The sequence below is a fragment of the Calidris pugnax genome, unplaced genomic scaffold (genome assembly GCF_001431845.1).
Source record: "Calidris pugnax isolate Ruff unplaced genomic scaffold, ASM143184v1 scaffold14, whole genome shotgun sequence".
Classification (NCBI taxonomy): domain Eukaryota; kingdom Metazoa; phylum Chordata; class Aves; order Charadriiformes; family Scolopacidae; genus Calidris; species Calidris pugnax.
The window spans coordinates 8662644-8690570 of record NW_015090793.1 but is presented as its reverse complement, the minus strand read 5'-3'; the positions used below and the strand labels follow the sequence as shown (position 1 = coordinate 8690570).

Sequence of the window (27927 nt, the reverse complement as noted above, 5' to 3'; positions counted from 1 at the left end):
TCCCTGTAAGTACATCATTAAGATTCCATTACTCTGGGATATGGTCCCTGGGATATGGGGATAAGTGGGAGCAGAAGGAACGATGGCCCCCTGCTGTAGCTGCAGCATACAGAAAGGGAATGAGGAAGTTCAGCAGTCCAGACTGGACTTACATTACTGGCCAAGGAGCAGAAAGGCCAGGCCTGAGTTGTGTGGTGTCACAAACTACCACCCAAATATAAATGCTTCATGAGAGACCTGAGAGAGCAGAAACACAGAAAACAGAGAAAAACCTTCTATAGGAGATGCTTAGGATTGTTTTCTCAGCAGTTAGGGGAGAGGGAAGAAGAAAATCTTCCAAAATATAAGGGCTAAGAGGGACAGCAAACTTTTCTCCAGGGCTGATGCAGACAGAGTAACTTCCTTGTTAGAAACAATGAGATTCAGGTTGAGCATGAGAAAACGATTTGCTAAGCCTCAGACAATGGAGGAGTTGCCTGGAGAGCGTCTAACATTAGAGGCAGAGGCCGGGCAAATTTATTAGCAGAGATTTGCAGAAATCTCAGCCTGCTTTGGGGCAGGGAGTTGGACTAGACAGTTATTTTTCATCTACTGTACACTTTTTTCCTATGTATCTGCTATCACAAGTTAATGAAATTGGCAAACACCTTTTTCCATGGAGCTCCCTGTGTTTTTGTGCAGAGAGGACGAGGTCCAAGCCCATCCTGACTGGGACGCACCCCGTAAACACAACGGTAGACTATGGTGGGACCACATCTTTCCAGTGCAAAGTCCGCAGTGATGTCAAACCCGTCATCCAGTGGCTGAAAAGGGTGGAGTACGGCACAGAGAGCAAGTACAACTCAACCATCGACGTTGGGGGACAGAAGTTTGTTGTGCTGCCCACGGGGGAGGTCTGGTCCCGTCCCGATGGTTCCTACCTGAACAAACTGATGATTACTCGAGCCAAGGAAGAGGATGCAGGGATGTACATTTGCCTAGGGGCAAACACCATGGGCTACAGCTTTCGCAGTGCTTTTCTCACGGTCCTGCCAGGTGAGTTATGCCTTTTTTTACCCCATCTGAACCATCTTGATGGTGTTTCCTTTTCTTGTATGGGGAACAATGATTCCAGCAAGGTGAAATGAAATAAAGTAAATAATCTGCTCCTGTATGGAAGAGGAGCTGGGAAAGGATACTACAGTTGCATGCCTTACATCACTTCAGTGACAGGGTGCAGCACGTGAGACAGGAACAGAACAGCAGCACAGTTTGGAACGCCATTCCCTCACATTTCTCCTTTCTCTTCTCTTATTTATATTGCTTTTACTGGTAAAAGGAAACAATGATACAGGCCCATAAAATGACAGAAGAATAAAACCTGTCCTGGTCACAAGGAAAGGAAAAGAATGAGTCTGAAAGAGAGAATGATTGATTAGTTAAATTCTTACCCAGTGATCCCCTGACGACCCTTGTTCCAAACTCACAGCTGCTTCCTTCTCTCTCCGGGCCTCAGAGCTGGTGGCCGCATCCAACTGAGGCTGTATTGAGTGTCTGTGAGACACGACATCCTTGCTGTGTCATTTACTCCTTTGTCTCCTGACTGTGCAGTTCTGCCCTGATAAATATTTTTTATTGAAAAGGGCATTTCTTTCTGCCTTATCTTGCTGCATGAATATAGCTTCAGATCCACCAATCTTATGACAAAAATCAATCTTACTGTTTTTTTCTTCCTTTCACCAACACAAGGCCAACACAGATAAGAGAGTTCAGGAGCTGGAGCCAATATCAGAACATTTTAGCTGTCAGGTCTAATGGGGTGTCTCCAGTCAAGACATCAGTAAGAAACAGAGATCATTAATTCTCCCAGGCTGTTAGGACTGGTTTTCTGTGTAGATTGTGGGAAAATGCTCATGACTCCTTTAACTAAGGCAGCATGGCTGCTTCTGCTCACTGATTGCCAAAGCTCTGTGTCTCAGCAGCCACTGAGAGTCACTAGCTTGAATTTAGATACTGACAGCATGTTGCCAAGTAAGAGAATGCTCTTGACATCTTCTTCTGCATCATTTAGATATAGGACTGAACTCCCAACTAGAAAGCCTGTCAATCCCAAGGAAAGGCTGTGTGGGTGGGATATAACTCAAAGCCTCTGGGACTTTCTGAACTACGAGAGTCTGATCCAGCTCCCAATGAAATCAACAGGAAACTTTCCATTGATTTAAATGGGACTATAATGAGGTCTCATACCAGGACAAGAGCCTGCAGGCCTGTTGTTAGTGGCAATGACAGAGAAGAACCCAGCTTGCCCTCAGAGGCAGCGATGTTGTTGCAAGGCCATGAGTTAGAAAAACACTGTTTTGCTTGTAAAGCTACCAGATTTGACATAGACAACTCCAAAGAACAACATGGATGAATATCAAAACACTTTCATTTCATCCCAGTAGAGGATTTTTGCCAACCAACATGAAGACTGTTGTTTTTGTGGTCAGCTGATGGGTCAGTTCTCTGATCCCATCTTGCTTTGAGCAGGGGGGTGGACCAGATGATGACCTCCAAACTCCCCTTCTAACCCAAATTATTCTGTAATTTTCAGTGTTGGTGAATTGAAGTTTTGTCTATTGAGGTCAGCAGTTTAGGTGCTTCTGACTTCAAAGGGACCACATGGTATATATTTAATATTTCAAACTAGCCCTAGGATTATTCGTCAAGGACAGAAAAAGACATTAGTGTCTTACAGAAATTTGCCTTGAAAGTTAAGTCATATATGTTAGAATATAACATATTGGGTGATTGGATAACCTGTGGTTTTCAAAATTTCTTGAGTGTCTCCCTACAAGCTGAATTCTGTGAGTAGGTATTTTTAAGGCTTTGGAAATCCCAGCTGGTAGCTATCTAGGTGGGGATTTTGATAGCTATGATCCTACCCCAGGCCTCCTCTTGGGTGAATAAATCAAGAGATCAGGCTGCAAAATCGGAGTGGCTACCTGGCAGTGTAAAGACTGCCAAGAGCAGAAAGGGAAAGGGGAAAGTAGGTGTGAAAGGTACTGTGTGAAGCATCTTACCTCCTTTGGTAGCTGAATTTCCTGCCCTTGAAAAGCCAAGAGCAGCTCCAAATAGACTGGTGAAGGTAGAGCCCTTTTGGCATAGGCAGTTGGACACACACTTCAATGCCATGTGAACTTTGAGTTCTCCATGGCTTGGGCATGAAAGAGGAGACTCCAGCTCACACACATCCTTCAGCCTTCCTCCCAGCCACACAAGAAACTCAAAACAACACCCCCCAAAACACCACATTCATACTGCCTGCCATGGCGGAGCGTTGCTGAACAATTCCAGTATCTCTAGAGAGTGATACTAAAGAGTGTCTGAAGTCCACGTAGATACAGCTACACCTGGCAGAGGGAAGTGGGCAACGTGCCGTTGCTCTGCGCAACCCGAACATGCCTCCTGGGCTGCTGACATGGAGGTATTGCTGACATGTCCCATGTATCCTCCAGCCTGGGCAGCAAAGCCCACTCCATCGCAGAGTGAGAATGTTAGGAAACTCTTTCGGGTTGGCTCTAGCGCATCCATTAAAGCTTGGATAAGAAAGTTAAAAAATCCCCCAAAGACTCTCCTCCCGACCCCTAAACCAAAGAAAATGAGTTGCTTGTGCTTCCAGGAGCACTGAAAAGCAAAGCAGTTACCAAACACTGTGTGCTGGCTTGATTTCTCCCTTGTTACTTGGTCTGGCAGGGTTGCCAGACAGGCTGTACAAAAGCCAGCCCAAGTGTGACATCTGTTTTGAATTCACTTTGCCTGCATTTAATTAACTCTTTCTGTCTCTCTCCTGCCGTGATGTCCAGATCCCAAGCCTCCGAGTGCACCTGTGCCCCCTTCCTCGACCAGCAGCCTGCCCTGGCCCGTGATCATCGGCATCCCTGCTGGAGCAGTCTTCATCTTCGGGACGATCCTCCTGTGGCTTTGCCAGACCAAGAAGAAACCCTGCTCCCCACCAGCTGCTGCCCCCGTGCATCGGCCGCAGCCTCGGGACAGGATCTGCGTCTCCCAGGTCCCCGACAAAGACTGCATCTCCTCCATAAACTATGAGGAATATGTCGCTCAGCAGCAACATTTACTGTCGCAAGGGCCTGCGCTTGCCCCGGCCATGGCATCCAAAATGTACCCAAAGATTTACACGGACATCCACACCCACACCCACTCGCACGTGGAAGGCAAAGTCCATCAGCACCAGCACATTCAGTACCAGTGCTAAGAGGGCGGCCGTGTACAGTGGCTCGTTTGGGCTTTTCCTCGTGGTACCTCAGAAGAGACTGCTCCAAGTCAGCTCACACTGCCAGCAATAGGCAAAGCAGACAGAAAAGATTATATATAATTTTAAATATATATATACATATATATATAATTGTATATGCGTGTGTGTATGTGTGTATATATATATGTGTATATATCTATATCTATCTATATAAATATATATATAATAGAGAAAGACAGAGAGAGAAAAGAGATTTTTTTTTTTAATTATTGCAATCAGGATGTAGCTGAGGAAAAATGAAGGAACTCCAAATCTCAGCAGAGAGACAGCCATCCCCAGCAGCAGAGCCTTCCCGGATTTTTTAATCAAGGTGGCAACAAGTGAGACAGGACACAGGGACACGAACCACCTCCTTCCTCGTGTTGCTGAAAGGAGCAAGAAGAGCAAGAGGCAACCGCGGTGCTTTTCCTGGATGGGCACTGCTGTTCCTGTGCCTGTTGCACATCACTTGTTTTGGTGGGAAGACCCAAGCCTGTCCCACTTGAGAGCATGCAGGAAAGCTTGTTCCCTCTCAGTGACTCGAGCTCTGAAGTACCTGAGGTTTAGTGCCAAAGCACCAGGAGACGTAACCAACTCACCTCTTCCAAGGAGAAAAAGTAACACAAGAGGGTCTGGAAAAATGAATTTCTGTTCATGATGTGAAATGCTGAATGCTTCTCAATCATGGTCATTTGGTCTGAAATGCTAACTGAGCTGGTGTGTTCAATTTCTACAAGTTGAAGGCATCGTTTTTCCTGTGGTGGGTTCTGCAGATCAAACCACAACTGGTCCACTCCCCGGTCCTAGGACTCAGTGCCACTGCCAGGAAAAAGGAAAAAAGGAAAGAGGAACATTGTACAGAACACCTTTATATTTATATTTAAGAAATAATAATTAATAATAATAATAATTGAACTGCTGATGGTGAAGAAAGCAAATCATGCTGTCCTCTGATGGCTCACAGTGACAAGCTACTGGATTTTCTACATCAATGCAAAATATATGAAAACATTAGAAAAAAGAGTAAGAAACAAAGAGAATGAAATAATAATCTTGTAGGAAAAATGCATTTGAGAAATATTCACCTAGGCTGTGTGTGGTTTTCCCCTCCCCTCAGATAACATTTTGGAAATTATACAACTTCATTGCAGTTCAAACAACAGTAAGAAGACAAAATGAATAAGGACCATATTAAATACCTATATGGACTGGAAATTAGTCCAATTGCAAATATAAAACCTTTGTAATTCTATATAGAGTTTAAACAGAAGTCATGTATATTTAATTTATTTTGTTAAACAAGAAAAAAAGTGTATAATATTTTCCTTAAAACAGGCATTTCTATACGTATTTTTGATCAAAGAAAATAAAAGATTTTTTTTTTGGGTTCTATAGATGCCATGCTCAGAATATGCTCAATGTAACATGTGACCCACTGTACTTCTAACCTGGACGTCATCTATCTCTATGCCTTTTCACACTAGCCACGTGTAATTTTCTAACATCATCTCAGGTACCACTGATTCCATCCTTTCCATCAGAAACCGGCCTTTTCCACTGTTTGTACTTTGACTGTGAGGGTCTGCAGTGGCCAGATCACTTCTCATAGACACCTTGTCATCTTCAGTAGCAAAGATCTCTGCTCACAGGGAAATTTGTCTCACTATGCATGTTCTTTTTTTTTTTTGGGGGGGGGGGGCGGGGGGTAGGTGGTTGCATTTGTTTTTTAAGCAAAAACCTGCAGTGGGTTTTCTTTAAAAGAAAATTTTGTAAATCCAAACATAACAATTTGTAAGCCTGTAAAATGAACTTCAGCCTCAGGGTGCTTGGGAGGGGAAAGTATGAAATGTAGGTAAAACACTTCATTTGTAAATGCAGCTGCTGAAGGAGCCGGTGGAGGGTGAGTTGGATGCAGTAAGAAGAGCGCGCCGGGAGCTGCTCCCCTCCCGGAGGGCTCACACCTTCATTCTGCTGCAGGCCAAGGAGAGGCACCCAAGCCTTTAGCAGCCAAAATTTTCTTTAGAGATGGCAGGTTCAGCAATGGTGCAACTTTTGCTGTTCAGTTGAGTTTCACTTAAAAGTTTGCTGCTGAAAAAAACCCTGAAAATTTGAAACATGCCAATTTTTAACTTTGAAATTACTTCCTTCTCAAGCTTGTTCTGCAAAAGAGATCTTCAGGAAACCAGCTGCTCCATTTGAAAGTGAAACACTTCATTTAACCTGAAACAAAACAGTGCTTTAGGCTTGGCCTTTCTCGGAACGTTTCTGAAGGTATTTGCCTTGGGTTGACCTGCAGTGATTTTTCTGCGGGTTTGTTTGAGTCACCAGCAAACCAAACAGTTCCCTGTTTGCTCAGCCGTAGTGCTGTGAGATGGGGCCCCGATTCAGCAAAGCACGTAAGCTCCTGCTTTCCTTCACCAATAAGTGCTGCTCCAAATATCCCTTTTTTGCCTTAGCTGCCTGAATCAGTGGCTCCATCTCTGCCCACTGTGCTGGGCTGCCTGGGGCCATCCTGTAACTCTGGGGAAGGGGAGGTGGAAGAAGAAGAAAGGAGATCTTTCTACTCACGTGGAGTTTACCAGCTGGCACTGTTGCCATACAGCACTGCATAGCACACTGCTGCTTTCCTGTAGGCTGTAGTAGGAAATCCATGTTACAACCTCTGCAGGAAGAACATCCCTCATGATAGTCTTCCTGTAGAGGTTATAATAAAGAAACTCATTGTTAATATTATTTTTTTTTTCAGCAGGAGGGTTCAATTACACTTTGTTAACACAAATTTATAATGTCCATAAAAGCTAAATTCAGATCATGGGTGTCTTTGTATACATCCCCTTGGCTTCAGGGAGATTTAGATATGAGCACCGAGGTCTCTGTTTGGTTACAAGACATGATTTAGGCAGGATTTCTTAATTGCTGTAGTTTATTGAGTCATTTCATTTTTAAAAAAAAAGCCAAGCCTGAAATGCCTTTATACACTAAGTCCATCACCTTATTTTAAGAAGGCAGTAAGTAGATGTTTTCCTGAGAGAGATACTAAGGGCTACATCTCACATCTCATACCTGTGGGAAGCTACTTACTGCACCATGGTATGTCCCGAGCTACCACACATCTCAGCAGCTCCAGGGGCATGGCAGAGGGCAGGATGGGCCTGTAAGCTCACCGCCCTTCTCTGCTCCCCATGCCAGTGCTACAGCAAGAGGACACTTCCAACACACACTGTGATGGCAGCACTGAAATCAGTTTCAAAGGTGGGAGTAAACACTGGTTTGGGATGGCTCAGCCCTAAGCAAGCCCTAAGGGAGTGTCCTATGGCACTTTTTCAAATGGCAGCTATATTGCTGACCCTCAGAGAGAGGGTCAGTGGGTTAAAAGAAGCATTTCCCATGCAGCACAATCTTCCACGCTGACCGTAATGCTCTCCACTGGTGCCTTCTGCCCTTGGTGGTCCAGCTCCGTAATGTTGCATCATGCAGTCAAAAATTTTACATATTGCTAGATATGCAGGAGTAGCTTCTTCCTGCCCTTTAAAGCTCCTGCCTTTAGAAACAAATCTCTAGTGATGCTAATGGAGAGGTTTCCAAAGGCAAGCACTGCAGTAAACCACCCAGCTTGGATGATGGAGCGGCCAAGCGCAGCTGCAGCTCTCACTGGCACTGAAAAGACAGCTCTGGTTTTGGATGTGCCATATGAGATGCTATAAAGGTCTTGATTTGCAGAAAGCTCGGGATGCTTATTCTGCCTTAGGTATCAACTCCCTCTTGAGCCCCCAAACTGGTGCAAAATTCTCCCCTAGGAAAATATCACCTTATGCCCTGCTTAAGTGGGCTGTATATATTGTCTGGGCTTGCACTGTCTTGCTGTGCCTGGGTGGGTTTTGCCTTTCTGAGGAGTTATTTTGCCTCCACAGGATACCTATAAGTGCTCTTAAGAGTCGCTCTGCCCAATGCCCTACTGCATGCCGTTTATCTTTAGGGCTTGATTGTGCCTTGCATGTATTGCAAAGTCTTAGTCTGAATAAATTCAACCAGGTCCTGCTTGTGTTTGAATTTGGTTTTCTTCAGTGGGAAAAGATTTGGACTCATCTTCATTCACAAACTGAGGGTGTTTAAAGAAGAAAATGGTAGTTTTGCAATTGGCTACTGACCCTATTTGAACACAGTTGTTTTTTATGTAAGGTATAAGTATGCATATACACATAGGCATATAGATGTACATGCCAGGCTGTGATACAGAAGGCAGTCATACTTTTAAAGCCATGGGGCTTCAAAGATCAGAGGAATTTTAGGTTTAAAACTCACCATCTTTGTTTATTTCATTTGCATTACAGATCTAACAGGGCCTTACATGCCAGTTTGTGTGTGGCATTTTTAACTTTTTATGGTCGGCCCCTTTCAAACTGAAAACCTTTATCAGACATTTAAAATAAAAAGCATCACGTGATTTTCATTCAGTGGCAAATGCAATAATTGAATACATCGAAATGAGGCAGCATGGCACAGCGTGTGTATGTCAGTTGGCTGTGTAATAAAAGTTACAGAAGAAAAGAGAGGAATAAAAGCCTGGAATGGTGTTAATGGATGATAGATTTCTGTAAACTTACTGTATTGTGAAGGAAAGGTTACGTATGTGTGTGTGTGTGTGTGTGAGGGTGTGCATACATCAGGAACACATGCTGGCAAGGCAAAGCAGACAATATTCCAAAACTACCTTTGCACCACAACTTGGTCTGATATTCTGTGTAGGTGTTGTGAATCCAGCAGAGGCATTATTTTTTGAATGTTTTGGAAAAGGTTTCTGGTTTTTAGTGAATAGGGACTATTTTTGCTCTCTTCACTTCTAGAGCCAAATACCATAGTTGCACCAGGAGCCAAACTGCAATTAGCAAGATGAAATTTTGGGGTCCCTGGAGTTGATGACTGAACTCCAACGCCTGGAGTGGAGCAGGGATTTCAAGGTCAAGCCCAGCACCTCCAGCCCTTTGAGGTGAACGTGTGAGTGTCTCACTATTCGCTCCACAGGCAGCAAACACCCAAGCTGTGACACTTAAAGTTCAGAAATCTGGCCCTCACCCAAACTTCATCTTGACCTGACCTGGACCTTGGACCCAAAGAGCCCAGTGCAGAAATTGCACACTTGGGGTGGGAAAGAGGAAATATTTCTCTGTTGGCTCCATTTCTGTGGCTGTCTGAAACTCTTCAGAGGTTTGAAATATTGGAATAGAGCCCCAGGGGAGATGTAGCAATGAGCAAAAATTGGGAGGTGGTCAAAGGTTAATGGGGAATTTATCATGCCTTTGCTGTCTGGGCATCACCTCTGCCTATAAGGGGAATGTTGAATGTTCCCAGCACTCCAAATTACCCAAAGTCGATGATTATTCCACATACAGTGTCTGTTCCAGCTCCTGCAGATGCCAGTGGGAAAAAATCCTTGCAACATCCATTGGGAAATCAGTCAGACACATGGTGTCATTGCAAGGTTTTTACATCTTTGTTCTGGCTGGCCTATTGGCAGAGAAAGATGTGACAGGAGTTAATGGGCAGAATACAAAGCCAGACACATTTAAATGGGAAATGCACACATTTTGGAAGGAGCTGTCACAGGAAGGGGTAGACTGCATCTCTCAAAAGTCTTCAAAATAAGGCTGGGTGCTTTGTGGGCAGGGTGATTCGGTTGGATGCAAGATACTGGGAATGTTGTTAGGTTAAAGAGATACACCTGATCCAGGGTGGGGCTCATCTAGTGGTCCCTTCTGGCTCTAAAGAAATGTAGTTGAGCTGCAGAGAAAAGGAGATGCAAGTGCAGGTCCCCTGCACCTGACGAGTGCTGTAGCTGCACATGTGCACCACATTTGGCACATGGCAGCCTCACTCAGGCTGCACACCCAGCTCTGCTGTCTCCGGACTGTGAGTATGAGACCTCAGCACTTTCCAGCTTATTGCCACAGCAATGGTGTTATTTAGATAAACTAGAGCTGTGCACAGACACACACTGTGCCTGCAAGAAACCCCTTGTGTGAACAGCAGCGTAGCCCTGTGTGTACACACACACATCCTCTACGTTATCAGCATTTTACAAAATCTTACTGGATTTGCTGTGTTAGTATCATGAGGATTTGCATGTGAATATGAATGTAAACATATGCAATTAATGGCCTGCTCGGTTGCTTAAACTCATTGCTGGTTGTGGTGGTTTCAGCTGGGATGGAGTTAACTTTTTTTCTAGCAGCAGGTATAGTGCTGCGTTTTGGATTTGGGATGGGAATAGCGTGATAGCTCACTGGTGGTTTTAGTTGCTCCAAAGCAATAAAAGCCTTTTCTGCTTCTCACACTGCCCTGCCAGTGAGGAGGCTGGGGATGCACAAGAAGCTGGGAGAGGACACAGCCAGGACAGCTGACCCCAACTGACCAAAGGGCTATTGCATGCCATGTGATGTCATACTTGGTATATAAAGCTGGGGAAGAAGAAGAAAGGGAGGATGTTCAGAGCGATGGCGTTTGTCTTCCCAAGTAACTGTTACATGTGATGGAGCCCTGCTTTCCTGGAGATGGCTGAACACCTCCCTGCTAATGGGAAGCAGTGAATGAATTTCTTGGCTTGCTTTGCTTGTGAGTGCGGTTTTTTGCTCTACCTGTTACATTGTCTTTATCTCCTTTATCAGGAGTTTTTCCTCACTTTTACTCTTCTGACTCTCTCCTGCATCCCAGCTGGGGGCAGTGAGCAAGCAGCTGCATGGTCTCAACTCCCACTAGGTGTTAAACCATGACACTGCTGTAAGTATCTTCAATCCCTTTTTGCCATGCATGGGAGCCAGCCAGCATCCTGCCCTTCCCTCGTCCTGGGGGGGACACAGCTCCCCCCAGCACACTCAATCGGACAGGAGAGGTTGTATGTTGGGTTGTACAGTTTGTCCAAAGTGCCCCTAAAAGTTTCCTACATGTATGGGATCTCAACAGGTGTTGGACCCAAAAACAGGGCATCCATGTGCATTTCTCCTCTTGTGGATTGATGTAGGGAGAGTGTGAGTGGCACAGACACAAAGCCGCCCAGCTTTATGGACTGGGTTTTACACATAGGTCTCAGCAAGAATTTCACAGAGGAAGAAATGAGGCACAGAGGTATCGGGCTGGCCAGGGCCAGTGTCTGTCATCCAAATGTGCTGGGATGCACCCAGGTCACCTGCTAGGTCAGTTCAGCATTGGGGACCTGCCAGGAAATGCCAATAATTAGGAAGCTGTTGGTATTTCAGACTTCCTTTTCACCTTATCTTACCAGCAATGCATTTCTTGCACTCAGATTCCCAGTTTTTAAGTTTGCTACAAATGCTAAAATAAAAACAAAATGAAAAAACCCACCCTAAAACAAAATCCACTCAATATGTGAATAATTGTAGTTGAAAATATGAAGTAATGGCTGATATAACAACACTTAAAATGCTGGCGTTGCACTATTAAGTGGCACATACATATTGCCTATGTGTAGTGTGGAGTCTGAAGGAATGAGGATGCCAATTTTACAATTTGTGTTTAGCCCAGGCACCTTTGTTTACCATCTTCAGGTCTCTGAGATCAATATGTGGAGCTGTGTCCTTTATTTGTCCTTATTTTAACTTCTAGAGTTTTTCTTTTTTTTTCTCTTTTCCATTCTGCCAGTCTGCTGTAATTAGGATTTAACATATCCCTCAATATATGTGGACATCAGCAAAGCAATGAATATTCTTTTTTTTTCCTATTTTTGCTAACCAAATCCAGTCTGATGTGTGATTTCTATTGGAGCTGATCTCTGCCTTAGTGAGAGGAGCAATAAATAACACTTTAGACTAGACTTCAAAATGCTTTTTTTTTCCTTTGATCAGAGTAATTAAGCTGCTGTTCCTGAGCGTTTTCTGATGGAATTACATGAGTTACACAGCTCTTCATTTGTATGTCATTAAGCATTATGTTTTATTGCTGGTGTTCAAACAATTAGTACCTAAATATGCCCCACATTCTCATAAAAAGGCAGTAGCAGTGTTAATGTTAATGCCCTGGTTCCCTGGTTAACAGTTTGTTTCCATCCAGAGTCCACCATCGTGCTTGAATGCCATTTAATATCAATCAGGTCTTTACTGATGCACTTCTGAAGTTGTTCTCTTCTGCAATCATTTAACTGTGCAGTGAACTGAGGATAAGTCGAACAATAAAGTTAAGTAAAAGTGGCATTTCTCTTAACATGGGAATTTTTTTAAGTTCATTGCAAGTTTTGGTTATAAAAAGGCCAGTGCTTCATGGTGATCAGTCATTTTGACATTTTTATGGTGTTTTTATTACCCCTGGCTCATTTCCATACTAAAGGGAACATTTGTAACAATACTTGCTTGCTCTGTTATGATTAGGATTGTGCTTTTGCCGCGCTTTGTTCGGCTGTTGCTGCGCTCAGTAATGCTCTTGGCACACGTCTTCCCAGACCCTGCGGTGTGTTTATTCAAAAGGAAGGAAAAAGAAGTGTCTACTAAAACAATAAACTACTACTACTTGCGTTAACATGGCCATAACTTCCTTGTTCTGCAGACAATCAGTTAGCAAAGCTGTTAGGTAAACTTGCTCCTTCACTGTTGAAAAAATAAATATTCATGAAGCTTACGGCCACGTTTCCCTTTGCTTTATTATCGCATTGAAAACGGTAAAGGATTTTAAAGATAAATGATTTAATCAGAGATATAAGGATGGAGGCCCAGATGCTGAAACCAGTGGGAGCTGGGATCTGAAATCTTGCTGAGGAGGTGGGTAAAGGTTTAAGGCAAATTTTGATGAATTTCAATATTAATGCTATTTACTGCTTTCAATATTAATGTTATTAATATAGAAAATTGTAAATATTAATATTTTCACTACTGCTGCCTAAGATAGGAGGTAAATATGAAAAGAGAAGTTGTGAACGGTAAGGAGGAATGAAAAAAACAGGGGGCAGGTAGCATGTCACAGGAAATTTCCAGGATAAAGTCAAGTTACTGCTTTGGCTGGTCCACATGGGTTGGAGCCCGGGAGGCAGCCAGGGGCTGCTTGGGGTGCTCCCCTGGGACCAGGGACAAACTGGAGCATTCTGTTCCCACTGTAACAGAGAATTTCTCTTGAAGGCATCACTGGAGAGCATCTTTCATTCAAAGCACTTTCTTGCCTTGCTTGGATTTCAGAGAGAAATAAGGATGTGTTTTAAGGACTGAATTCGTCCTTCTTAAGTGAGGTAACAAAGTTAGGGACAAAGTATCATAAGCTTCCTTAAATATGGAAGAGAAATGATGGTGTTTTAGTGTCCAAGTGGAAAGAAAGATGCCCAGTGGTGTTTACTGTTCCACTGAAGCCATTGAGATAAGCTAAATTTGTCATCCAGGTACCATGAAACAAAAGGATGAACCTGGCTTTGGCGCTGAAGTACAACGTTGGAAGACTAGAAAACCATGCAGCAAGTTGGTGAAGTGTCCATCTCTGTTAAATTTGCCCAAATCTGGTAGAGACCTCAACAAATAATTGTTTTGCAGTTATTGTTAAACAAAAAACATTCCTTATGCTGCTGTGTCTCTGCAGCATCCTTGTAAGCCCATGAGGATGGTGCCCTCCTGAGCTCTCCCTGTCCATAGGAAACAAAATGAGGGAATCAGAGAGGGGAGTCGTGCAGGGTGGGATTGCCTGCTGGTACAAGCCCCAGCTTTCATCGCATGGCTCCAGCCACGCTTTGCTGGCCTTGGCCCCACGCCGCCTGGGGAACACAAGCTGCCCTCTGTCATGGTTGAATAAGAGCAAAGAGCTCTCCTGCTTGACATCAGAAGAGACGCACTTTGATGTGTATCTGAAACCCTCTCCCAAATGTGCGTGCACAATAGAGGCTGCGTGTAAGGACAGGCATGACCTGATATCAGAGAGAAGTGATAAAACACTTTTCTCTCGTTTTGGTGTCTTAAGACCTAATACTCCCATATGCCAGAAGAGATTTGTAAGGGGCCATAAAGTCAGCACAACTCTGTTTGCACTTGTTTTTGGTTCCTTGAGAGTGCTGCAGGGGCCTCTGTGCAAACATGACTCTGCGATCAGCATTTAAAGTGCAAGTCTCTGCAGTATTGAATTTGGTTTGCCATCTTTTGATAGAATTGGCACCTACAAATGAAAAGGCAGAAAATCAAATGGGCAGAACAAGGTTAAAATGGCACTTAAAAATCACCTACTTGTTAAATAATTTTAGGGGGAAAGGTGATATATAATGTGTACGTAAATGACTCAGTGCCTTTCTCCATTTTCAGAGTGTCTGCACTCCAGACACCTTTACCCACTTATTCTAATTACATCCCTGTGAATTATAGTGATAATTACCCTTGCTGCATGGAAAAGATTGAAATACAGAGAAATTAAAAGTCTTTTTTTTAAAGCAGGAAGAACAGAGATTTGAACTTGGATCCATGCACCCAATTAAGGTCTGTCCAAAGCCATCACCTTCCCCCTTGTATCAGTAGTGCTTCTTTGACACAGGGAAGGCACAGGACATCTGCTGTCCTTCGGAGCATCAGGGCTAGCAAATCAAGACCAAGATCAATTATTTCCCAAACCTGAGCTGTGACAGAGTGAAGATACTGGAGGCTGTACTGGGGTAGCTGTGATGTGTTGAGATAAGTTTCTCAGTCAGTGGAAGGCACAGATGATTCATTATTCCATTCAGGGTCTTGACTTACCCTTTTTTCCCCAAAAACATGGTCTAAAATGGGGAGCTGTTTCCCCAACCGCTGGGTGAGGACAATAGAGTGGTTTGAGTTGAACTTGGCCTCATTGAAGTGACTGAGAGTCTTATGCTGGACTTCTGAGGAGAATAGCTCGTTTCTCTTAAGAAGCTAACAGTTTTCTGACAACTGCTGTCATCAGCACTGATGTGGTGCACTGATCCTGGCTGGATGCCAGATGCCCACCAAGCCACTCTATCTCTCCCTTCCTCAGGTGGGCAGGGGAGAGAAAATATGTCGAAAGGCTCATGGGTCGAGATAAGGACAGGGAGAGATCACTCAGCAGTTACCATCATGGGTAAAACAGACTCGACTCAGGGAAATTAGTTTATTGTCAACTAGAAGTCAGAGTAGGGTAATGAGAAATAAAACCAAATCTTAAAACACCTTCCCACCACCACTCCCTTCTTCCCTGGCTCAACTTCTCTTCTGATTTTCTCTACTTTTTCCCCTCAAGCAGTGCAAGGGGACAGGGAATGGGGGTTATGGTCAGTTCATCACACGTTGTCTCTTCCACTCCTTCTTCCTCAGGCGGAGGACTCCTCACACTCTTACCCTGCTCCCATGTGGGGTCCCGCCTACGGGAGACGGTTCTCCACAAACTTATCCAATGTTAGTCCTTCCCATGGTGTGCAGTCCTTCAGGAACAGACTTCGCCAACATGGCTCCCACATGAGATCACAAGTCCTGCCAGCAAAGCTGCTCCAGTGTGGGCTCCTCTCTCCATGGGTTCACAGGTCCTGCCAGGAGCCTGCTCCAATGCAAGGTTCCCATGGGGTCACAGCCTCCTCCAGGCATTCGTGGGGTCTTGCACAGGCTGCAGGTACGTATCTACTCCACTGTGAACATCCATGGACTACAGAGGGACAGCCTGCCTCACCATGGTGTTTACCATGGGCTACAGGGGAGTCTCTGCTCTGGTGCCTGGAGCACCTTCTCTCACTCTTCACTGACCTTGGTGTCTGCAGAGTTGTTTCTCTCACATGTTCTCATGCTGCTCTTCGGGCTGCTGCTGCCCAGGGTCTTTTTGCCCCTTCTTAAAAAAACTTATCCCAGAGTTGCTACCACCCTCGCTGATGGGCTTGGTTTTGGCCAACGACAGGTCTGTCTTGGAGCCAGCTTGTATTGACTGTATTGGACATAAGGGAAGCTTCTAGAAGCTTCTCACAGAAGCAACCCCTGTAGCCCCTCCTGCTACCAAAACCTTGCCATGCAAACCCAATACAACTGAGTAATATCTCTTTTTTCCTTTTTTTTTTTTTTTTTTCCTAAGTATGTACAAGAGAAATATGAGAGGAAACTTTGCTTTGCGGCCTCCTGTAGGACCTGTGCAAGATGTGCTAAGATCAAAGCTTTGTCCTACAGCTACCACAGAACGTTAGTTGTGTGTAGTTCCAGCTCATGCACATCCAGCATTCAAAAGCTTTTATCAAAGACCATGTGTTGTTCTTCAGAAAGCTCTGTGTGTGTGTGTGTGTAAATAATGATAAATAATTCACATTTCAACCAGCATTACATGGAAACTTTACCAAGCAGATTCAAATTATTTAATAAACGCTGATAAGTCCCTCCAGGAGTATCAGGCAACAAATGATAGACAAAATTTTGGCAGTGAAGAGAAGTGGCTGCTTCCAACAATTATGGATGACCAGACTGTCTAGGAAACATGTTTGGATTGTTAATCTTGATAGTTTTTCATTGTTGGGATTGTAGCTGGAGGCACTACTACAGGGAAAACTATATCAGATGTGGATTTTTCATAACCATGTGGTGTTAAATTTTGGATGTCTGGTTATTCAGAATTAAGAAAAGTCTTAAAAATTTTTGAATTTCCAAAGCCTTCAGTGTTTGTACCATTTGAAAAAAAAAAATGTTATAAAGATTTAATCTTAATGCTTTTTAACTTTCCAGAAACCAATGAAGAGTGTTTCCAGAGACAAAACCTGCTATTGCTGTTTTCAGTCATGAAGTTACAGTAAGCACTTTATGGTGGTTGCTTTAATATATATGTCACTGGTATTGGGTGATACAGAAACCCATTTTATTGTTTCCAAGACTGTCGAATATTTGAGCTGTCCCACAGTTGTATTTGTAATATTGTAAGTTGATGTCCCTGGGTTATTCCACAGCATTTGGAACTTGGAAGCTAGATTTCTTTTTTGAAAGTAGTGGATTAAACGTTGAGCGTTGGAGAAGTGTTTCGGTCTTTGCCTCTGGCAATGCCTGTACAGTGTGTAAGAAGAAATAGTCAATAATTCCCAATTTTCCAAGGGGAGATATTGGACACTGGAACCACCTAAAGTCGAGTCTGCATGGGACCCACGGCCTAGAGGGCTCTTACAACCCTTCTCTCAAAATTCAGACAGTGTCTCATTTTAAAACACAACCAGAGTATTTGCCTCCCTTTAATGTGATGGTCTAGTGGTTCTAACTCTCACTGAAGGTGTGGGAGAGGTATTCTCTACAGTCCATTCCCTGCAAATTTTTCAGCCAGGCCCTGGAAAGTGCCCCAAATCCTTACTGAGCACCCTTGGCTAGGCACACTGACGCTTGCTATAGTGTGTGGATGAGAACAAGAGTTGTGGGTCAGGCAGGAAAAGGCAGCAAGTAGCTTTTTTTTTTTTTTTTCAAACTCCAAGGTGAAGCAGCATGAGAACTGTTCAGACAACACCCCAGCCCCCCCACCTCCTTGCAGCCACCTTAATTCCCCCTGGACCCTCAGAGGCTTTGTGAGAGAGCTTTGGAGATGAGAGAGGAGCTCTTACCTCAGGGCAGGCTATCACATCTCTCAGTCATGTATCCTCGAAGAGGAGTGATGGCTCTGCTGAAAGGCTGGAAGAGACGAGCTGAAAATGGCTTCACCTAAAGCATCTAATGCAAACAAGTTAGGGAGAGAGCAAGTTGCCAGGACCCATATTTGGAAGTCTTTCATGGCCATCGTCTGCCATCATCTCAAGCCAAGAATCATAAGCATTATAACAAGGAGATATACTTGAGTGCAGAGGATTACAATTTTCTCAAGGATTCTTGTCATAAACCCCATAGTGGGTAGAGCTTAACATAGTTTATGATAATAACTGAGTATCACATTGCCCATAGCATCAAAAAAATGACAGCAAAATTCAGGAGCAGGTGGGCAGCTTTAATTATATAGGCTCCAAAGGGAATAAACACTGGGATGGTTTTTACTGTCTGTCTGGTGTGAGTCAGTCCACAATGACCCTACGTGTGTTTTGGCGAGAATAAAACATCTAGCCCATGTTTAACCATGCAAAATATCTTTTTTTTTCCCTCCTCCTCTCCCTGTGAGAACAGAGAAAACAGGATTTGTAGGAGGAACTGGGGGATGTAATAGTGTCAGTGATTTGCTCATATCAGGGTTGAAACATCAGACGGAGGAAGTACCCGAACAGCTGGGACTGCAACAGATGTTCTCCAGACAGCTCTGCCTCATGAAGATGTAGTATAGTAATAGGTCATGTTACAGAAACAGAAAATTAAAAAGAGTGATTTTACATGCATGAGCACTGGCTCCCTGGGCCCGGCGGTATGAGTGACACTGAACAGGGAAAGGCAGCTGGGACCCTTCTGAAGAGATCATTGTGTCCCTAGCCACCAGGACGTGCTTCTCTAGCATATAGATGTCTCTAGCAGAAATAACAAGACTCCCGGTACTCAAACACAGAAGGGGTGAGTGCAAAATCCCCTTGCCATTCCTGCAATTTAAGGGTGGATTCTCAATTACTTGGTGCCTCTGCTTCAAGGCTTTTAGCCTCTTCTGCTGCCTCTCTTCCCCCAGGTCACTGAGCAGGGAGTTTCTTGTATACTGACATGGAAAGGAGAGTAGCTGAAGGACTTGCAGCAACTTTGTCTGAAATTTCCCGAGATGCTTAGCTTTAGTCCTCAGACATGGTCAGAAGAGCCTCCAGGTGGTGATATCCCACCTAGAGCTCCATCGCAGTCACACCCACTTCAACCCAAGGCCTCCCAGAGAAGGTCCCAGAGTGTGGTCAGGACAACCACTACCTTTGTTCTTGGTAGTTGCCACTGTTTGCATGCTGCTGCATTCATCTAGGAAGAAAGAGGCTACCATTGAGACCAAGGGGCACTAAGCCTTCCTTTTCTTCATACTAAAAGAGTGTCTTGATCACTGGGTCACAGGATTTTTTGAGAGCAGTCCAGTTTTTTCCCTGAAGCTGAGCCAGTTTGCAGCCAGGAATGCAATAGTGACGAGGTCAGATGGTGAACAGGGAGAGGAGAGAGCAAAGTCTTGTACTATTACTACTTTTTCTTCTGAACCGGGCATCTGTTGCTTGCACAACGAGCAACATCTGAAAAAAGAAACTGGCCTTCTTCACTTTTTCCCTTTGGGTACATAGAGGAATTTGTTACTCTCCTGGCTGATTGCTCTATTTTAATATGTCCCCACAGTTTTCCTCATTTACTTATTTTCATCACAAAACTGAAGTTTACCCTCTTACATCCCGAACATGCACTCCTCAGCGCCTTCAATATGTTATCATACTGATGGGTTTTATGGGTATTTTATGCAGCATTGCCACTATGACACTAAAAAAACTCCCAACAGTAAATGGAAATGGACTCCATAGGCTATTAAATATATTTAAGTAAACACATTAAGCAAGCATTAAGAAAAGTGAGTACTCTTAACTTGATGAAATGAGACTGAAAGCACACAAGGGCCCCATAACGGCAGTTTCATTACAAACAGACTCCTGTACACATATTCACATGTTCCAGCCCTCTCTCCTAATATGAGAAAAGTGTGATCTGTCATGTCTTTGCATGATATCACTGCTCTGCTGGTGTTTAAATAATTATAGTACAATGTGAAATGCCTGAGACCAAAGACATCTCCATCCCAAGTGGAAGGGCCTCGTTTTGTTGTCTCTCCAAGTTCATCAAGTTCCCATAGCAACCTAGAGATCGTCATATAATTAAATAACACATTCTCGAATGTGTGGGGAAGACACTGGGGATTTCTTAAAATGTTTGCATCTCCTTAACCACTAATTTCTGATGAGAGTAGTTTCATTCAACCTTTAGCACACCTTATGCTGTAGTACAGTTCATTTTACAGCAGTAGACAGACAGTGCTGTAAGATTTAACTGGCCACTCTGACAATGCAAATGGCAGTGTGGCCATCTCTTACTGGGAAATTATATAGACTAAGACAGCAATTCACAGGCATCCCACTATCTGAAAGTTATTGCTCAAAATTTATATGGAGGGTTTATGAATAGGAAACACTTGTATAAAATTCAGGGAACGATTTGTGAGAAAAGAGAAGAGGAACTGGGATTTTTTTTTTTTTTTTAAACATGTTTTCTATATTACATTTGCAATTAGTAATTGCTTCCTCACTTGGGATTACAGGCTATTATTTTAAGCTTCAGAACATCAGTAACATGTAGGGATAGATTAATTGCAATTCTCTGTTTTTTTATTTCTGAATGGAGATGCCTTGGAAAACCTGGATATTAACCTTACCTGGGAGATTAGGGTAAAGGGATCTGGTCCTTACCATTCCATGTTGTCTTGTATATCTGATCCAGACCAGTCTCGTGTTGCCATCTCTCTTTGCCCCACACCTCCTCTTAGCCCTTCACACTCGCCTGCCCCTTCAGGATCATCCTTGCAATAGTACCCAGAAAAAATCCCTTGCTATGAAGAAAAAGGTGTAGAGCTGAAAAGGCAAGTTGGATTTTAGAAGGACCTTTAGAAATACTTTTCTACTGCTTGTAGCACCTCACTGAAGCCTTACTTGACTTGTCCTGGTCATTGAACATTCTTCATTGCTGTAATATTGGCTGGTCACAGAGCTCCCATGGGAACCCCACTGCCCGGGATTGTGGATGTGAATCATGGCAGGGATTTCTGCAAGCAGCATCTGCTACCAATGCACAGGATGGCACTTCATAAGTCACTGAGTCATTCTCTGCCAATATGGTATGACTCTTGGAGCACAGCCTGGAGTTGTACAGTTCTATCTGCTACCTGGAGCAATTTCCTCAGTTTACTGTACTGGAAGATGTAGAGGAAGTCAGCCTGGGCTCCATCTTGCCTCATCTGCTGTTTCTGGGCTAATGAATGGTGTGCTCTCTTGGCAAGGTCTCCTTGGCTCCTGACTAGTAGCTTTCTTCCTGACTGAAAGCTTGGGACAGGCAATAAGAAGAAAAACCTGTATTGTAGGAACCTGAGTTTAAAAGATACTTCATGAGGAACAATTAAGAAGTAACAACATGCTTTCATAGTAACACCTGAAGAGAGGCTGACATTGGTTTTGTAAAAGTTTACAAGGGTGGCAGACAGCCTTGTCCACACTTCCAAGACCTCAAGACCCTTTGGAAACTCATCAGTCATGTCCATAACGTAGCTAAAGGCTTGGATGATCAGTAGCCTTTGCTACCCACTTCCCAAAGTCACAAGAGAAGAGGACCAGCAAGGCACTTAGGGCTGCTCATCTGGATTTTTTCTGCTGAAACCACTATCTTCCATGAATGCTGTGGTAGAGCATGGCAAAAAAAATGATAGGAACCCACAAGCTGCTGCACATATTTATGCTGAATTCCTGGATAATTTACTGACTGCAGAGATGATACAGCCCAGACTTCAAACCATAAAAAGAAGGTGTGAAGAGGAGCAGGGGGAGAGCAGGGGGAAACACTTGAATCTTCCCTCTGGGAGGCTTTTCTAAAACTTATCCAGTTTGGCATGGCCTGGGATGCTTCAACTGGAAAATCTGCAGACAAGGGAGACACAAGAAGCTGTTTCAGGATTTGAGAGGCCTTTTTGAGGGTGAAGTTCAGGGAATAAATAGCCAAGGCCAGGGAGAGAAGTCAAAGCAGGAGAAGTTTAGGGTCAATTGCTGTAATTTAATATAACTGCACCCACCACAGGAGTTACAGCTTGCATGCTTAGCACTGAGAAGGAAATGTACAAATAAAGTAATTTGGAGGAAGAGGATGAAGCCGAGTTGAGAATGAGAGAAAAAGCCAATCACTTTGGCTTAGTCTACCCCCCAGTTTTCATTATGCACTCCATGACCCGTTTATATTTGAAAGGGGAGTCCTCTCTGTCTGTTCATGGAAAGAAACCTTAACCAGGGCTGGTTTGCTATGAGAGCAGATCTGCCTGGAGAACTTGGCCTCCACAAGCAAGTAGGAAAGTTTTTCCCCATCCTGTGAGATGTTTCAGAGCTTTTGGGTTTCCCCTTCTGTAATAAATAAGAAGAACAAGTAAAACTCTCCACGCCAAACTCTCCCCCTCCAGTTTAAGATTGGTTCGACTGAAATTTTTAATCTGAAGCATATGGGAACAGTTTATTTCAATTCTGATATCTAAAGACAATGAAAAACTTTTGAAAAGTTTAGTGTACTGCAATTTCAAAGGTGCTTTAGAATAAAAAGAAATTCTTCATTTAAGGAAAAAAAAAACAGAAGAGAGAGAGCATTTATGGCAAGTATATTTCAAAAATGTTTAGTCTGGAGATTCTTCCTGCCCCAAATGTTCATGTTCCTGTAAGCAGGTTGGCTTCTGACAAACCAGTTTCTAGGAAATGTGACTTTTCTCATGTTAGTTTCCTGCACTGCTTGGGAGATCCTCATTTCTGTAGTCCTGTGCCTCAGTCATTGTCCTTAGATCTGTATTGAAACAATCCACACTGAGCTTTCCCAAAATCTGTCTGCTCACATGGGCTGTAGAAGCTGAACTGAGCAACAAGAGGGACTTTTTGCTTTTGCTGTCTGATGAGACAGCACAATTGAGCTGATGGGCAGCTTTTTCAGTAAGAATTTTGAAGGAAGCCGTTTATGCTCTTTCACACACACACACACACACCCCCCCTTTTTTTTTTTTTTTTTTTTTTTTTAAGTGGTGATGGGGAACTGGAATAAGCAGTCTAAATCTAAAAGGAGAAGTATGTGAACCAGACACGGTTTGTCACAGCCTGGAGCAACAGGCAGTCTGGTATACCCAAAATCTAAAGCATCAGGTATTCTGGAGACTGGGAGAGGATCCAAAACCAAGTTAACAGGGCATTCAGATTAGAATAAAAGAGACCTTATTTAAGGAGTTATAAAATCATTGAAATATGTTCCATGTATAGAAGGAACAAGAGGTCACAGAAGTGGCCAGTTTGGCTTACACAAGGCACCAAGGGCAACATGCTGGCAGTACACATGCTAGATGATGCCAAAGAAATCAAATGTAGCTTGCTTCAGTTTAGGAAGGCCAAGGGACCAATAACACAAAGAGATTAAATTATAACTTGGTCAGTCCCCTGACGCTAGCATGTTTCTGGAGCTGGAACTGAAGCTTTTCCATCCAAAATAGGGTTCATTGTGTATGAGCCCTGTGGCTCACCACGTAAAGCTGCCTCCCTCCACTCTGAGCTGGGTTTTAGGTTTTCTTTGTATCACAGACAGGAAAAACACACCGGAGACAAAGCGTGTATCCCTTGGACTATTGCAGAAACCCTGTCCCTCTCTCCCTGCGCTCCCCACCACACCAAAGCCCCCATCCCCTCTTCATTAAAAAAACCTTAATAATTACCCCAGAAGACCTAATGACCCAAATTCTAAGATGCTTTTCAGTGCAGGGTGTGGACATTGCAGGGGGTCTGTCATGTCAGAGATATGTAGGCTAATACTTGGGACAGGAGAGCTCTGCAGAAGGTACCTCAACTCCACTATTTTTTGAGAGAAGGGAGAGGAATGACCGACCTGATTCAGTGCTTAGATTTAAGAAAAAAAACCCAGCTTTTAATCCCACAAGAAATTTCTCCCCTTCAGCGTTTTGCTGTTTTTCATAGAGGGTCTGGTACTAGGCAGAACTGTGCTCAGGGTGCTGTTGTTTGTGAATTACCATCTTTAGGAATTGCCTAATTAGGATTTAGGAACAGGGCCTAATACTGATCCTTAAATCCTTCCTGTGAATCTAGTCCCATGCGTACAGGCATTTAGTCTTTGGGAGCAATCAGTGCAGCCCTACACAGTTTGGTTTTCCTATCTTTAAAATGTGCAAGTTGAATCAAAACACGGGGGAAATCCTGTGAGCATTAGGCTCTTTGTTTGTTTAATCCCTCCTGGATTGCCATGTCTAAATATTTATGTTACCTGAGATTTTGTTACAAACTTAATAATCAGTGCTGCTATAGCCCAGCAAGCAACAAAAACAGTCTGGTTTGCACAATGCTTAGAGCAGGGAACAATCTTGAGCGTCTGGAAGGCGCTTTGCCCATGGCGATGCATAAACATGCTAGTGTGGGTTTTTGTGCATGTAGGAGTAGATCGCTTTTGTTATCCCTTCTGAAAACCTAATCTGAAACACAGTTTCCTGTGCAAAAATTAAAGGGAGGCTTATCACCCACATAGCCATAACTGTAGGTTATCTGACTGTATTTTGTGGTTTAAATTGGAGCATATTTTCAGAGAACTGTCTAATTTGATACTGTTTTTCTCCTTCTATCTGTCTGCTGTTCTCCCCATTTCCCGATAACAGTCACTATTAATAGATACGCTATTGAAGTCAGCACTTGGCAGCTCTAGTTTATGGTTTTAATTGAGAGAGGCATATCTGAGACATGTGGAGCGCTTTGTTCAGCTTCAGGCACTACAGCTTAAATAATATGTACTCCAGAAACACGAGATCCAAATCACAGAAGATAGATGGAAAAATTGTGGACAAATGAAAGAATAGATTTGCTGAACACCAGAAAGCTCTGTAACTCAGTGGGAAGGCAAGCACTGAAACAGACTGCATAGGAAGATTTCTGAAAGGAGGTTTTTAAGAGACCTGAGACAGGTGAACCAGGACTTAAACTGAGCTATCATAGACATTCATTGCTGGACAGCTGTATTTCATTTTCTTTAAGAGCAATTGCCCTCCTGATTTAAACCCAATTCAGATTAGACCTTAAAAATCTGTACCTTATGGCATTTTAGGATTGAAGGCAAATGAAAAAACCTTTCTGGACCTCTCCTCCAAGCCTTTTCCTTGACTAAAAGCATGTGGAGATCAGGTTTAGCTCCTTAAGCTCTAACCTAATCTGATCTAACTTTCTTCAGAAAGTTAGAAGGCTATGAAACACAGAGCAGACACAGCTCTTCAAAATTTATGCAATATAATAGAAGTCCTTAGTACATCATACACAAACCCAATGAGAAGAATTTCTATTTCTTCACAAGGCATATACACAATAATTCTTGTAAGTACTTTTTGTTATCACAAGCAAATTACCTCTTCTCCTTTAACTTCCTGGACCTCACCCAACCAGCATCATCTTCTTCAGTCTTCCTCTGAAAGGACCTTGTCTTCTGAAGCCACCTATTGCTGAATTTCGTCTTAAATCGGATCCTGGGTTACCAGCAGTGTTTTCTGTACTGGTGATTACAATTGCTCCCAATGGATCTGTCTCAAACCCATGGCAATAAGGAAATCACGCTGCCAGAGCCCACCTGCTTGTTGTCCAGCCCCTCGTTTTGCTGATGAGCTCTGCGGTGAAACGCTCCAGGCCCACCAACATGTGCTTCTCATCAGCAGCAAAGGAAGCTGAAGCTGATAGGGTCAAACTGGATGAGCTAATCGTTTTAATCAACAAATCCCTAAACACAAGAGAGATGCAGCTGCCTGGCTGTTACCGTTATCCAGCCAGCTTGCGGGAGGACAGCAATTAGCTTGCTGAAATGCTAATGAAGAGGCAAAATTGTTGAAACGATATGCATTGCAAGGCCAGGAGCATAAAGAGACCAGTGTGGAGGAGCCAGGGGAAGGTGGAAGAGGAATCCAACTCCATCAGAGATATGGCCAGGCGGCTCGGGGTGGTGAGGAGTCTGCAAATGTGGATCAGAGCCAGATAGGGAGAGGAGCAGCAGGACTGCCCTAGAGTTCCTACATTTGGGTGTAGACCCTGGTGCTGGCCCATCCGGTGCTTCACCATGGGCTATTAACATAGTTCTCACATATTTTAGTGTTTTGGCATATTAAAGAGTATCAAGAGGATGTTTCTTACCACTAATTAATCTCTCCTCAATCCTCATGTCTCACTTCACTCTCTTCTTTATGATTCCCCGCGGGCCTCTGGCTCTGGAAATCTCATTACCACAAACACCATCTCTTGCTCCCTTCAAAGCTCACATCATTACAAACCCAAACTGTTCTTGTAAGAAAAGCAATGGCTCCATTTGAACCTTCTCCTGGGCCTTCCCAGGCATTTTAAGCTGTTCAATTATTTGCCTATCAATTACATGAATTAGGCGTAGCAGCAAAATCAGGACCCACTGTCTGAGGTGCAAATGAGGCAAATAAACCTCAGCCTTCTCCCTAGTGAATTTAAAATCCACCTGCATGTGCAACATTGGCTCTCCAGGGCCTCTTGTCAGAAAAATATCTGTAAAATGGTATAAAAATTAATCACTCATTGAAGGAAAAGTGAGACTAAGCAGCAGAGAAACACAGGGGAAGGTGTTAGCTTGGAAGTCCGTGAAGAGTTTCTGTCACTTCAGTTTGTTTGTAGGTTTGTTTGTTTTTTTTTTATTCCAGCAAGATCTAAGATCTGAGAAGATGATCTATATTTGAGAAAACATTCTTGAGCATAGAGGTCATCCTGCAGTATCCCCAGAATCCCCTTCTGGGGGCTACAAAGCTGATTAGGGGCCTAGAACATCTCTCTCACGAGGAAAGGCTGAGGGACTTGGGTCTTTTTAGTTTGGAAAAGAGAAGACTGAGGGGGGATCTGATCAACGCCTGTAAATACTTAAAGGGTGGGTGTTGAGAGGATGGGGCCAGTCTTTGTTCAGTGGTGCCCAGTGACAGGACAAGAGGTAATGGACACAAACTGGAACGTAGGAAGTTCCATCTAAACATGAGGAGGAACTTTTTTACTTTGCGGGTGGCAGAGCACTGGAACAGGCTGCCCAGAGAGGTGGTGGAGTCTCCGTCTCTGGAGATATTCAAAACCCGTCTGGACGTGTTCCTGTGCAACCTGCTCTGGGTGGACCTGCTTTGTCAGGGGGTAGCACTACATGATTTCCAGAGGTCCCTTCCAACCCCAAATCATTCTGTAATTCTGTGAGATGTGTTGCATAGTCTTAGTACTAAGACTGAGTCAATGAACCTCTTTGTACTGACATATGTCGTGTAATACACTGGGGACCTGGTCTAACTTCTCAAAACCAGAGATTTAGGACACTCCGCTGGCTCCTGACAAGCTCCTTGGTGCTGGTGGTACCCACCACAGGCAAAGGTGATATTTTAGAGTGCCCTTCATTCTCTCACTATCACTAGTGAGTTGCCAATAGCCCACCCTTTTTCCTCCACTAAAGGCATAATAACTCACTTCTTGGTGGTTTTACAGGTGCTGTGCTTCAATCCCTGTCTACATGCTGAACTTGTGAGCATTTATCAGGGCTTCATGAGCATAGTGCCAACTTTTAAATTCAATGACTGTGTACCAACTACCTGAAAATCCTCTTTCCCCATCCTCTCCAACCATGTGTCTTGAGGTTTGCATTTAAAACCAGAAAGATCCAGGTTGAGAAGCCTTGGCTGGACTGAATAGCTTCAAGTTTGTCCCTGACAAAACTACTTAACTTCAGTGGGACTCCAGCAGTGATGAATTCTGACCTTTACATGAAATCCAAGGCAGAGCAAGAAAGGATGTCTCTGTATTCTAATTTAAATTTTACACTCAAAGGATATACATACATTTTAAACCCACCTATTTAAGCCTTGCAGCTGAACCATTCAGCTCTTGTGTTGCCACTGAGAATTCAGGAGAAATGTTTGACAGAGGGTGAGGGAACTGCTCTGCATCATTAGGGAAAGCAGAGGTAGGGGGTGAGAGTGTGTGACCTCTGGAAGAAACAACCCACACTGAATGCATCAAA

At 43.7% G+C, this 27927-nt stretch overlaps 1 protein-coding gene and 1 long non-coding RNA gene across 5 annotated transcripts in view; one reads left to right on the top strand and one right to left on the bottom strand.

The window, feature by feature from the left end:
• FGFRL1 (fibroblast growth factor receptor-like 1) overlaps positions 1–5667 on the top strand; it is a 173545-nt gene extending 167878 nt beyond the window's left edge. For all 4 annotated transcript variants that reach the window (XM_014936086.1, XM_014936088.1, XM_014936087.1 and 1 more), the window contains 2 exons: positions 682–1035; positions 3825–5667. In XM_014936086.1, coding sequence (XP_014791572.1) covers positions 682–1035; positions 3825–4234 — 764 coding nt within the window. In that variant the 3' untranslated portion in view covers positions 4235–5667. The remainder of the gene's footprint in view (positions 1–681; positions 1036–3824) is intronic.
• A 10869-nt stretch (positions 5668–16536) lies between these two features.
• LOC106902929 lies at positions 16537–25351 on the bottom strand. Its single transcript, XR_001414617.1, has 3 exons — positions 25280–25351; positions 17784–17889; positions 16537–17241 (listed from the first exon to the last, which is right to left on the bottom strand). It is a non-coding gene; the product is annotated as an uncharacterized LOC106902929 (long non-coding RNA).
• Positions 25352–27927: the final 2576 nt, after the last annotated feature.